General features: G+C 46.7%; 1 protein-coding gene across 1 annotated transcript; it reads left to right on the top strand.

Moving 5' to 3' along the window:
* Positions 1 to 10,430: 10,430 nt before the first annotated feature.
* LOC308679377 (dual specificity protein phosphatase 14-like) lies at positions 10,431 to 11,027 on the top strand (the record flags this gene model as incomplete). The annotated part of the gene is made up of 1 exon (XM_081346986.1): positions 10,431 to 11,027. One exon carries the CDS (start codon positions 10,431 to 10,433, stop codon positions 11,025 to 11,027), a length of 597 nt encoding a protein of 198 aa, XP_081203112.1.
* Between the last annotated feature and the right edge of the window lie 3,234 nt (positions 11,028 to 14,261).

The raw sequence follows: 14,261 nt of genomic DNA, 5'->3' as shown, positions 1-14,261 counted from the left end.
GTGTAACCCTGACCTCATAGCCCAACATTCAGCACGTTCTCTAGATGATCATGGTTTCAATTCTTGCCATTTCCAGCAATGCTGTGATGCTATCAACTCTGTTTCTTTGAACAGGTGGTCCTCAACTTACAGCCATTTGTTTAGTGACCGTTCACTAAAGTTACAACAGCACTGAAAAAAGCGACTTAACGACTGTTGCAATATCCCCATATGATCAAACTTTGGTCACGTGATCCCCTTTTGCGACCTTCTGACAAGCAAAATCAATGGGGAAGCCAGGTTCACGTTACAACCAGGTTACTAACTTAACAACTGCAGTGATTCACTTAACAAGAAAGATAATAAAATAGGGCAAAAGTCACGCAACGAATGTCTTGCTTAGCAATGGAAATTTTGGGCTGAATTGTGGTTGTAAGTCAAGGACCACCTGTATTTTTTTTTTGTATGCACATAAAAGAAGGGGAGGCTGGTGATGTGGCTGTGTGAAGTTGTTTTCATCATTTTACCTCCCTAGAAGCAGTGCTGGTGGCCTCCATGTGTGGCATGCAATCCGTAATGAAAACTAAACCCTCCATATTTGGGGCTGTGTTCACGCAACAGGCTTAGACGGATCAGTTATAATTCTGGAGGAGTGTTTCTCAATTTTGGCAGCTTTCAAATGTGTGGACTTCCAGAATTCCCTAGCCAGCATGAGGAATTCTGGGAGTTTATTTTTTTATTATTTATTTATTAGTTGAATTTATATACCGCCCTATTCCCGAAGGACTCAGGGCGGTTCACAGGGCAGTTAAAACAGTACAAAAAAGAATAAAATGGAATTAAATTAGTACAAGCCCACAATTCATAATAACAATAAAATTAAAATTTTAAAATTAATTTATATAATTTAGTATAATTTAATTAAAATACTTTAAAATTTAAAATCCCTCAGTCCAGGCCAGACAATTCAAATAACCAGGTTTTTAAGTCCCGGCGAAAAGAGCGAAGGTCGGGGGCAGTCCGAAGCTCCATCGGCAGTTCGTTCCAAAGGGCGGGTGCACTCACAGAGAACGCCCTCCCCCTGGGAATCACCCGCTGGCAATCTCTAACCGGCGGAACCCTAAGGAGGCCCTCCCTGTGGGCGCGCACAGGACGATGGGAAGCTGATGCTGGTAGCAGGTGCTTCCTAAGGTAATCCGGACCCATGCCATTTAGGGCTTTATAGGTCATCACCAGCACCTTGAATCTCACCCGGAGGGCAACTGGAAGCCAATGCAGCTTGCGGAGAAGAGGTGTTACACGGGAGTATCGGGACACTCCCATTACTACTCGCGCGGCTGCATTCTGCACCAGCTGAAGCCTCCGAGTGGTCCTCAAGGACAGCCCCATGTAGAGAGCATTGCAATAGTCTAACCGGGAGGTCACGAGCACATGAGTGACTGTACGCAGGGCATCCTGGTCCAGATAGGGCCGCAATTGGTGCACCAGGCGAACCTGGGCAAAAGCCCCCCTGGTCACGGCTTCTATATGATCTTCCAAACTGAGCCGTGAATCCAGGAGAACACCCAAGTTACGAGCCCTATCGACGGGGGGTAACACCTCACCCCCCCATCATTAAAGATGGAGAAGAGTGATTCACTCGAGATGCCGATACGCACAGCCACTCAGTCTTGGCAGGATTGTGTCGGAGCCTGTTTCTCCCCATCCAAACCCGAACTGCCTCCAGGCAACGGGACATCATGTCGAGTGCATCACTGAGTTGGTACGGGGTGGAAAGAAAAAGTTGGGTATCATCAGCGTACTGATGATACCCCACCCCGAAACCGCGAATGAGCTCACCCAGCGGCTTCATATAGATGTTGAACAGGAGGGGAGAGAGGACCGACCCCTGAGGAACTCCACAAACGAGAGGCCTCAGGGTGGACCTCTGCCCTCCCGTCAACATCGATTGCGAACGGCCCAGGAGGTAGGAGGAGAACCACCGTAAAACAGTGGCCCCCACTCCCAACCCCCTGAGACGTCGCAGCAGGATACCATGGTCGATGGTATCAAAAGCCGCTGAGAGATCTAAAAGGACTAGGACAGAGGAACAACCCCTGTCCCAAGCCCGCTAGAGATCATTCATCAGCACGACCAATGCCGTCTCCGTGCTGTACCCGGGCCTGAAACCCGATTGGTACGGGTCCAGATAATCAGTTTCCTCCAGGAACAGAGGAAGCTGATGTGCTACTACACTCTCAACAACCTTTGCCAAAAAACGGAGGTTGGAGACCGGACGATAGTTATTCAAAATGGCTGGGTCCAGGGCAGGCTTCTTGAGAAGGGGTCTCACCACTGCCTCCTTCAAGGCAGCAGGAAAGACACCCTCACTCAAAGAGGCAGATATCACTGCCTGGAACCAGCCTCATGTCTCCTCCCGAGCTGAATAAACCAGCCAGGAGGGGCACGGGTCCAATAAACAGGTGGTAGAGCTCAGCCTTCCCATAATCCTGTCCACCTCCTCAGGAGACACAGGATCAAACTCAGTCCAGATAATACTACTCTCAAGACCGCTCGATTCCTCCCCATCAGACTCTGCCCAGTCAGAGTCCAAACCGGTCTGAATCTGAGCAATTTTGTCCGCCAGATGCTGGCTAAACTCCTCAGCCCGCCCCTGTAAGGGCTCCTCCCTCACCTCCTGATTAAGGAGGAAACGGGTTACCCTAAACAGGGCGGCCGGGCGATTATCTGCAGACGCGATGAGGGCCGCGAAGTAATTAGACTTCGCCGTCCTCATTGCCACGAGATAAGACCTAATAAAAGAACTTAGTCACAATCGGTCAGATTCGGATCGGCTGGATCTCCAACAGCTCTCCAGACTCCGTCTCCGACGCTTCATCTCCCGTAGCTCCACAGAAAACCATGGAGCCCATCGAGATCTGCGCCGGGTCAGGTGTCGCAAGGGTACAACACGGTCAAGTGCCTCGGTGGCGGCCCTCTCCCAAGCCTCCACCAAGGCATCGGCCGGGCTGTGAGTGAGGGAGACAGGTATAGACCCAAGCACCGTGTGGAACCGTTCTGGATCCATCAGGCGCCTGGGGTGGAACCACCTGGTCGGCTCCGCAGCCCAGCAGCGAGGGGTAGCGTATTGGAAGACCAGCCGTAGGAGGTGATGAGCGGACCATGACAGGGGGACAATATTTGGTGAGCCCCCTCCCAGATCATCAAACCACTGCCCAGATAGGAAAACCAGGTCGAGAGTGTGACCCCCTCCATGGGTCGGACCCTGAATTATCTGGGTCATGTCCATGGCCGTCATGGAGGCCATGAACTCCCGAGCTAACTCTGATGACCCGCCCAGGGATGGAAGGTTGAAATCACCCAGAACCATAAGTCTGGGGAATTCAACCACCAGCCCTGAAAGGGTGTCGAGAAGCCCGGGCAGGGCCGTTGCAACACAGCTGGGCACCAGGTATGTCAGCAACAAGCCCAACTGAGCCCCAGAGCCACACCTCAGAAGGAGCGACTCACTCCCACCAATCTGTACGACAGTGGTCTCCCGTGGGTATAAGGTCTCCCATATAACCACCGCCACACCCCCACCCCTACCCTGAGCCCGTGGCCAGTGTAGCACACAGAAACCTGGAGGGCAAAGCTCAGTCAGAGGGACACCTCCCTCTGGGCCCAACCAGGTTTCCGTAATGCATGCCAGATCCGCGCGCTCCTCCTCGATCAAATCTCGGACGAGGGGAGCTTTGTTCACCACGGATCTGGCATTGAAATACACCAGTCTAAGCTCAGGGACCCGATCTCCCTCACCCCCGGATAAACAGGTATCAACCGGAGGGTCGGAGCACGCTACCGCTTGGAGACAGCGGGGGCGTGATCCCAGATGTTGGTATGGCCCTCCGTGCAGCCGCCTGCTACCATTCCCAATCGTCATGGGGATAGGAAACCCCACCCCACAGCCGGAAGAACCAGAGGTCCCCAACCCCAAGCCCATCTCGCCGGGAACCGTCTCCGGCCTGGACTGACAGCCGGTTGATAAAATACCCTTATCCCTCCCACCTCTATCATTCGCCCCCCTCCCTAACCCCCTAAAACAACCGGCTAAAAAACATAGTAGGGGCTTTTTAATCCGACTCAGCCAACAGCCCCTATCTATGCCCAACCACCTCTCAGGGTCCCAACAATTGGGCCCGTCCTCAAGGGAGGTGGAACACAAGGCGGTAGGTCGTGCCCAGGAGGCAGGAACTCTCCTGAGAGTTGAAGTCCCCCTGACTTAATATTGCCAAAACATTGATTTTGAACAGGGGTCTTCAAACTTGGCCCTTTTAGGACTTGTGGACTTCAACTCCCAGAATTCTTCAGCCAATTCCTTAATCCTTTCTCCTTTCAGGGAATGCTTTGTTAACAGGATGATCACAGTGGATAAACAGCTTGTCAATTTTATTTATTATTTATTTTATTTTATTGCATTTATATACCGCCCTTTCCCTGAGGACTCAGGGCGGTTTACAGGGAGTTAAAAATCAAACATACAAAAGTTAAAAGCCAAGTTAAAAAATATTAAATCAACCCTGTGCTATTAAAACCCTGTGCTATTTTCCCTCAGTAGATACTGAAAGATATCCCAAAGGTGCTTTTTCAGGAGGCAACTGGGCTTCCTTTTTTTCCTTCGAAGACGTTTCACTTCTCATCCAAGAAGCTTCTTCGGCTCCGACTGGATGGTGGGGAATGGAAGGATTTATACTCCTTGCAGACAGCTGGACATTTGCCTGCTTTTAGAGAGTCATTCCCCTTCATGGATTACTGCCTTGTCGTGGCGAAGGGGCTTGCGTAATTCAATGAAGCTATGAGCTATGCCATGCAGGGCCACCTAAGACGGAAAGGTCATAGCAGAGAGTTCTGACAAAACGTGATCCACTGGAGAAGGAAATGGCAACCCACTCCAGTATCTTTGCCATGAAAACCCTATGGACAGTACCAAAAGGCAAAACGATATGACGCTGGAAGATGAGCCCCTCAGGTCGGAAGGCGTCCAATATGCTACTGGGGAAGAGCAGAGGGCTAGTACTAGTAGCGCCAGAAAGAATGAAGTGACTGGGCCAAAGCTGAAAGGACGCTCAGCTGTGGATGTGTCTGGTGGTGAAAGGAAAGTCCGATGCTGTAAAGATTTTTTCTCCATAGGAACCTGGAATGTAAGATCCATGAATCAAGGAAAGCTGGACGTGGTCAAACAAGAGATGACAAGACTGAACATCGACATCTTAGGTATCAGCGAACTAAAATGGACAGGAATGGGTGAATTTAATTCAGATGACCATCAGGTATACTACTGCGGGCAAGAATCCCTCAGAAGAAATGGAGTAGCCTTCATAGTCAATAAAAGAGTAGGAAAAGCAATACTGGGATACAATCCTCAAAATGACAGAATGATCTCAGTTCGAATCCAAGGCAAACCATTCAATATCACAGTAGTCCAAGTCTATGCCCCAACCACCAGTGCTGAAGAGGATGAAATTGACCAGTTCTATGAAGCCCTACAGCACCTTGTAGAACTAACACCAAAAAATGATGTCCTTATCATCATGGGAGATTGGAATGCTAAAGTAGGAAGCCAAAAGATAACTGGAATAACAGGCAAGTTTGGCCTTGGAGTACAAAATGAAGCAGGGCACAGGCTGATAGAATTTTGTCAAGAGAATACGATGGTCATAGCAAACACTCTTTTCCAACAACCCAAGAGACGGCTCTACACATGGACATCACCAGACGGTCAACACAGAAATCAGATTGACTATATGCTCTGCAGCCAAAGATGGAGAAGCTCTATACAGTCAGTAAAAACAAGACCAGGAGCTGACTGTGGCTCAGATCATGAGCTTCTCCTTGCAAAGTTTAAGCTTAAACTGAAGAAAGTAGGGAAAAGCACTAGGCCACTCAGGTATGAATTAAATCATATCCCTGTTGAATATACAGTAGAGGTGACAAATAGATTTAAGGAATTAGATCTGATAGACAGAGTGCCTGAAGAACTATGGACAGAGGTTCGCGACATTGTACAACAGGTAGCAACCAAAACCATCCCAAAGAAAAAGAAATGCAAGAAAGCAAAATGGCTGTCTGAGGAAGCTTTGCAAATAGCTGAGGAAAGGAGGGAAGCAAAAGGCAAGGGAGAAAAACATAGATATGCCCAATTGAATGCAGAATTCCAGAGAATAGCTAGAAGAGATAAGAATGCCTTCTTAAATGAACAGTGCAAAGAAATAGAAGAAAACAATAGAATAGGGAGGACCAGAGATCTTTTCAAGAAAATTGGAGAGATGAAGGGAACGTTTAATGCAAAAATGGGCATGATAAAGGACCAAAATGGCAGGGACCTAACAGAGGCAGAAGAGATTAAGAAGAGGTGGCAAAATTACACAGAAGAACTATACAAGAATGAGCTTAATGTCCCAGATAATCACAATGAGTTGGTCACTGACCTCGAGCCAGACATCCTAGAATGTGAAGTGAAGTGGGCCTTAGAAAAGCTGAGCAACAACAAAGCTAGTGGAGGTGACAGTATTCCAGCTGAGCTATTCAAAATCTTAAAAGACAGTGCAGTAAAAGTGCTACACTCAATTTGCCAGCAAATTTGGAAAACTCAACAGTGGCCACAGGATTGGAAAAGATCAGTTTACATTCCAATTCCAAAGAAAGGCAGTGCCAAAGAATGTTCAAACTATCGCACCATTGCACTCATTTCTCATGCTAGTAAAGTCATGCTTAAAATCCTACAAGCTAGACTTCAGCAGTATGTGGATCGAGAACTACCAGAAGTACAGGCAGGATTTCGAAGAGGCAGAGGAACTAGAGATCAAATTGCCAACATACGCTGGATCATGGAGAAAGCTAGGGAGTTCCAGAAAAACATCTACTTCTGCTTCATTGACTATGCTAAAGCCTTTGATTGTGTGGATCATAACAAACTGTGGCAAGTTCTTAAAGAGATGGGAGTACCAGACCATCTTATTTGTCTCTTGAGAAACCTATATGCGGGTCAAGAAGCAACAGTGAGAACTGGACACGGAACCACTGATTGGTTCAAAATTGGGAAAGGAGTCCGGCAAGGCTGTATACTGTCACCCTGCCTATTTAACTTATATGCAGAGCACATCATGAGAAAGGCAGGGCTAGATGAATCAAAAGTTGGAATTAAGATTGCCGGAAGAAATATCAACAACCTAAGATACGCAGATGATACCACTCTAATGGCAGAAAGTGAAGAAGAACTAAAGAGCCTCTTGTTGCGGGTGAAGAAGGAGAGTGCAAAACTTGGGTTGAAACTTAACATTAAGAAAACCAAGATCATGGCATCTGGCCCTCTCAATTCCTGGCAAATAGATGGGGAAGAAATGGAGGTAGTGACAGATTTTATTTTCCTGGGCTCCAAGATCACTGCAGATGGGGACTGTAGCCATGAAATTAAAAGACGCTTGCTCCTGGGGAGGAAAGCCATGGCAAATCTAGACAGCACACTAAAAAGCAGAGACATCACCCTGTCAACAAAAGTGCGTATAGTCAAGGCTATGGTCTTCCCAGTTGCAATGTATGGCAGTGAAAGTTGGACCATAAGAAAGGCTGAGCGCCAAAGAATTGAGGCCTTTGAACTATGGTGCTGGAGAAGACTCCTGCGAGTCCCTTGGACTGCAAGGCGATCAAACCGGTCAGTCCTAGAGGAGATAAACCCTGACTGCTCTTTAGAAGGCCAGATCCTGAAGCTAAAACTCAAATACTTTGGCCACCTAATGAGAAGGAAGGACTCACTGGAGAAGAGCCTAATGCTGGGAAAGATCGAGGGCAATAGAAGAAGGGGACGACAGAGAATGAGGTGGCTGGATGGAGTCACTGAAGCTGTAGGCGTGAGCTTAAATGGACTCCAGAAGATGGTAGAGGACAGGAAGGCCTGGAGGAACATTGTCCATAGGGTCGCGATGGGTCGGACACGACTTCGCAGCTAACAACAACAACAGAGAGTCGTTGAGGCCACTTGGAGGTTTACCTGTGTTCTCAAGGTCACCTGATTGGTGCAAATGGGTGTGGAGCCTTCCTGGAACTGCTGAAAGGACTGGGTTGTAGACTGGAGATAGGTGATGTCTCGTATCCCTCCCCCTGTTTTGAGAGAGGGCTGTTCAGTTTTGACACACGCTTTCAAAGCAGCCGGTCCTCTCTGTCCACAATGTGGACTTTGCTTGTCTTCGAGAGAGCGGCCTTTGTCTTTTACTGAAAGATATTAAGATATTTTCAGTAGCGTCAACCCCTTTGTCTTACGCCAAGGGCGTCCAGCCTTGGCAACTGTGGATTTCAACCCCCAGACTCCCCCATACTGGCTGGGGAATTCTGGGAGTTGAAGTCCACAAGTCTTAAAGTTGCCTTACCCTTGCCTTATGCTAATCTTTTTCCCCGGTGTCAAAAGAACAAACGTCGTTTAGAGAGAACAAATTAAACAAACTGAGCAGAGACAGGCGGGTCAGTCTTGTGGCAATGCACAGCAGGCAGGTAGCCGTGGCTGATGATGTGTTCTGGATAAAAATAGCATCTTGTTTTTCTTTGAGAAAAGCTGAAAGGTCCGTACATTAAGACAACGAAAGAGAACAGTGGGGAGCTGAGGAAGAGGACGTCAAATTATTAGCCCGAATCTGAGCCTGCTCTATCTTTGTTTATTTTGAAATAGATATTTATTTATTTATTTATTTTATTTTAATTCCATTTATATCCTGCCCTTCTCCGAAGACTCAGGGCGGCTTACAAGCTTCCTTATTTTGATCTCTTTATTGCTGACAAAACTGGCTTCTAAATGTAATATTTGGGAAACGAAAAGATAGCAGCAGCCTTGGGAAGACCCTGAGGGTAGCAGAAAGTCCGAAAGTGATGAAAATAGTGGATCATCCCCCCAAAATCAGCGAGAGCTAAAGGATGCTTTTTTTGTTTTTTATGGTTCGGGATTGGCTTAAATGAGTCTGGGGGAAATAATTCAGAGTCACATCAATGGAAAAGAGTGAAGAAACTAGAACAGGCAGTTCTCAACTTAAAATCGTTCATTGAGTGACAATTTGAAGTTACAACAGCAGTGAAAAAAATGACTGGTGACTTTTTGACACGACTGTTGCAGCATTCCCGTGGTCACAATGGTCAAAATTCGGATGCTTGGCAATTGGCTCATATTTATGACGGTTGCATTGTCCTGGGGTCATGTGATCCCTTTTTGTGACCTCCTGACAAGCAGAGTCAGTGGGGAAGCCAGATTCACTTAACAACTGCAATGATTCACTTAATATCTGAGGCAAAAAAAAGAAGTCATAAAATGGGGGGGGGGGAAGTCTCTGTTTTCCTTAGCAATGGAAATTTTGGACTAAATTGGGGGTCGTAAGTTGAGAACTACCTGCTGTCTGTATGGGTTCCCTTCTGCTTTTACATGTGGTCCTTGTCTTACAACCATTACTGAGTCTGGAATTATGGTCTTAAGTCACTGCGGTTGTTAAGCAGATCACCATGTGACTATGCCTGATTTTACGATCAATTTGTGGCAGTTGTTAGGCAAACACCATGGTCATTTACAAATCCATTTTATTCAATGGACTTTTTTGTTGTTGCCAGAAACCAGAAGTCAATGGCGGAAAAACATTGAAAATTATGGTCACATGACTCTGGGATACTGTAAATGGCAGGCGAGCTGGTTGCCAAGCACCCAAAATATAATCATGTGACCAGGGATGTTTGTCACAAGTAGCTTTTGGGGGGTCGGTTGTAACTTTGAAGAACCGCTAAGTGTCCGGTTGTAAGACGAGAACTATCTGTACTATCCCAGGTCAGGTGTGGGCTACTAGTAGGACTAATTTTCCAGTCGTTTCCAGTTGCCACAGGGCCTTGCATATTTGGCAAGCGAGACAGTTTGGTCTAGTGGTTAAGGCACCATGTTAGCAAGCAGGAGATTGTGAGTTCAAGTCCTGCCTTAGGCATGAAAGCCAGCTGGGTAACTTTGGGCGAATCACCAAAAGACTGGGAGTTCTAGTCTTACCTTAGGTGTGAAAGTTGGTTTGGTGATTTTGGCCCAATTACCGGGATGTGGTGAGTTCTAGTCCCCACTCCCCTTAGCCATGAAAACTGACTAGATGACTTTGGGCCGGTCATTCTCTCTCTCAGCCCAGCCCACCTCACAGGATTGTTGTTGTTGTGGAGAAAATAGGATGTGTTGGCTATGTTCCCTGCCGGTGGGATATAAAGAAGTAAATAAATAGTAAAATTAATCAGCATTGTCAGATAAACCAGACTATGGCTGTTTTCTCACAAAAACTAAAAGTCGGTCTTTCTCTGCATTTGGCAGGTGGAAGAAAACACAACGTGTGGTACATCATCAAGAAAACGAAAAAAGAAGGTTCCGGAGAATCCATCTAGCATGAAAGTCTGAGCAGCCAGGCATTTTTCCCATGACAGCACGAAGACACTACACTCTGCCACGAACTCTCTTAACACCTCGCTTTTATTCTGAAGGGACGATGGCTGGCATTGCCCAAATCACCCCCTTCCTGTACCTCAGCAAAGGCAGCGTTGCCTCCAACCGCCAGCTGCTCTTATCCCGCGGCATCACCTGCATTATCAACGCCACCGTCGAACTCCCGAATCTCAACTTCCCCGACTTTGAGTACGTCCGGGTGCCCGTGGCCGACATACCCAGCGCCCCCATTTCTCTCTACTTTGATGGCGTGGCAGACAAGATCCAAAGCGTGGCTCGGAAGAATGGTGTCACTTTGGTCCACTGTGCGGCCGGGGTGAGCCGGTCGGCCACGCTGTGCATCGCTTACCTGATGAAGTACCAAAACGTCACCCTGTACGAGGCCTACAACTGGGTCAAATCCAGGCGCCCGGTGATCCGGCCGAACGTGGGTTTCTGGAAGCAGCTGATAGACTACGAGTGGGAGCTGTATGGGCGGAACAGCGTGAAAATGGTACAAACTCCTTATGGGATGATGCCGGACGTTTATGTAAGGGGAGGAAGGGTCTTTGTGCCTTACTGGGGGATCTGAAGAGAGGAAGCTGGAGCAGATGGTGGCGAGGCTCCTTAAACTGGCCAGATTGGAGGGACCTTCTACCCCTGTTTGGAGAGCACCCCACCTCATGGCTCCAACTTCTTTTGGGTCAGCTGAACCTCAGAAGCATCTTCAAAGCACTAAACCAGCAACCTCTTAATCAAGGGGGCCTTAATCCTACATCCTGCAGAATCACTTTTGTAAGGAAAATTGCCTTTCGCATCTGTAAAGTGGACTCTGCAAGTTCATTTCAAGGAGTAGAATTCACACGGTGTCAAATCACTTAAAACGGGGAAGGAAGAATCCACTTGATAGCTGTTTGGGATTATTAAGGATGATGATGATTAGTTTTCTCACTTGTAATAAATGCTTTCTTGGCAAACCATCTCAGAAGGAGGGACCATAACTCTGTACCATGTGTGATTAAAAAAAACCATAATAATGGTCCATCTCCAAATGGAGAGGAAATTAAATATACTGTAAGTATTTAGTCGGAAAGGTCTTCCATTCCTTTCTGTTAGTGTATAGCTCAGCTTTTGAATTTCAGTTTGGGGGCAAAATCAGGGTGAGGGAAAAACTGTCAGCTGGACAATCTGCCACAAATAAAATAATTTAGACAATTCAAAGATTGCATCGTATTTTTTTTCTTTCTTAGCCATTTCTGCATTTGCATTTACATTAGAGGTTTTTTTTTGTTTTTTTAATCTATTGACCTATTTCATGTAAAACATTTGTGAACTGCTCAGGTACTAACTCCCAGGATATACAGAAAGTCTTCAACTTATGACCATAGTTGAGCCCAACATTTCTGTTGCTAAGCATGACAGTTGTTAAGTGAGTTTTACCCCATTTTATGACCTTTTTGATACAGTTGTTAAGTGAATCACTACAGTTGTTAAGTTAGTAACATAGTTGTTAAGTGAATCTGGCTTCCCCATGGATTTTCTTTGTCAGAAGGTCGCAAAAGGTGATCAGTTGTCATAAATATGAATCAGTTTTCAAACATCTGAATTTTGATCACGTGACCAGGGACGCTGCAATAGTCATAAGAGTGAAAAACAATCATAAGCTGCTTTTTTCAGTGCTGTTGCAATTTCGGACAGTCACTAAACAAAGTCTTGTAAGTCGAGGACTACCTGTAGTTAATGAAACAAAAGTAATTCAACCAAACACCCCAGTAAAATCTGAGAGAAGGAAATGAGGGCGTTCATTCAGTAGAAAGGGGAGAATAATTAAAATGATCTTTTCAATATCCAGAAAGGCCTGGCCAATTATTTTTTTAATTAGAACAAGCCCATTTCCTGGTGCCCAAAATAGAATAGAGCAGGTCGCAGGTGAGCTTTTCCATGTCACTGGGATGTTTGGCCATATTGAGCAAAAAAGGACAAAATTGGGATGCGGGTAAAAGGGAATGGAACATAGCACGGGACAGTCATGGGAAACGGCTGGGTGACAGCTTGGAATCCTGATCTAAGGTACGTTACAGGTAAAAATAGACCAGTTTTGACCCAGGGTGGTGGCACTTTCTATTTTTGGTATGGTAGGACTCATCACTATCATTCCCGTTGTCATCATTACCACCATTTCGAATGTATTATAATTAATTAACAGAGTAACAGAGTTGGAAGGAACCTTGGAGGTCTTGTAGTTCGGCTCTCTGCTCAAGGAGATGATCCTACACCAGGGGTAGGCAACCTTGGCTCTTTTATGACTCGTGGACTTCAACTCCCAGAATTCCTGAGCCAGCCAAGCTGGCTCAGGAATTCTGGGAGTTGAAGTCCACGAGTCATAAAAGAGCCAAGGTTGCCTACCCCTGTCCTACACCCATCCTGGACAAATGGCTGTCCAATCTCTTCTTCTTAAAAACCTCCAGGGATGGAGCATCCACATCTTCTGAAGGCAAGTAGTTCCACTGATTAATTGTTCTGTCAGGAAATTTCTCCTTAATTCTAAGTCGGGTCGTTCCTTGATTAGTTTCCATCCATTGCTTCTTAGTCTGCCTTCAGGTGCTTTGGATTCTTTCGGGCAGCTCCTTAGATATTGGAGGACTGCTATCATGTCACCATTAGTCGGATTTATGCCTCACCTATTAATCTGATTACCACTCTGCAGTAGTTATTGGCTAACCAAGGAGAAACTCTGAAGTTCTATCAATTTGTTCCAATAAAGAAGAAACAAAGAAGTTTGATGTGATGCTTGCAGAAGTTAAGCAGGTTTGCCTTCACCGTTCCTTCTGGACTGGTAGGAAAGTGTCCAGCAGTCTTATTTATCAAGAAGGTCCTTGTCACACTAGCAAGGGAAGAGTTTGATTTCCAACTTGATTTGATTTATATCCCATCTTTTATCCAGGAACTCAAGGAAATATAGATAGTGCTCCCAACCTTGGGGAAGTTGGTTGAGAGAGAGGGAAAGTCCAGGCTGAGAGATACTAGAAGCTGGGTCTTCTTCCTTCTAGTCCAATGCCTTCACCACTACACCAGACTGGCTCTAGAGCTGAAATGAGGGACTGGCTCAGAAATCCCCAGGGAACATCTGTGGCTGATCAGGGAGTAGAACTTGGCTTAATTTGAACTTGGCTTAACTGAACAGTTGAGGGAACTCAGTATGGCTAGCCAATTGAAGAGGAAGATTGGGGAGGGGACAAGATACCTGTCTTTCAGTGTTTAAGGGGTTGTTATAGAGAAGAGGGACGCGATGGCTCAGTGGGTTAGGACGCTGAGCTTGTCGATCAGATGGTCGGCAGTTTGGCGGGTCGAATCCCGAGTGCCGCGTAGCAGAGTGAGCGCCTGTTACTCGTCCCAGCTTCTGTCCACCTAGCAGTTCGAAAGCACGTAAAAATGCAAGTAGAAAAATAGGGACCACCACGGTGGGAAGGTAACAGCGTTCCGTGCGCCTTTGGCGTCTAGTCATGCCGGCCACATGACCACGGAGACGTCCTCGGACAAGCGCTGGCTCTTCGGCTTTGAAACGGAGATGAGCACTGGCCCCTAGAGTTGGAAATGACTAGCACGCATGTGCGGGGGAACCTTTACCTTATAGAGAAGAGAGGGTCAACTTATTCGCCACAGCACCTGAGGGTAGGAAAGAAGTAAAGGGTGGAAGCTCATTAAGACAGATCCAATCTAGAAGGAAAAAATTCCTGACAGTGAGAACAATTAATCAATGGAGTTGTGGGTGCTCCATCACTGGAGGGTTTCAAAAAATAGACTGGACAACCATTTGACTGAGATG

This window comes from Vipera berus, assembly GCF_964194415.1.
Source record: "Vipera berus genome assembly, contig: HAP1_SCAFFOLD_336, whole genome shotgun sequence".
Lineage (NCBI taxonomy): Eukaryota > Metazoa > Chordata > Lepidosauria > Squamata > Viperidae > Vipera > Vipera berus.
Note: the sequence above shows the minus strand (reverse complement) of the source record. Positions and strands in the feature narration are given on the sequence as shown.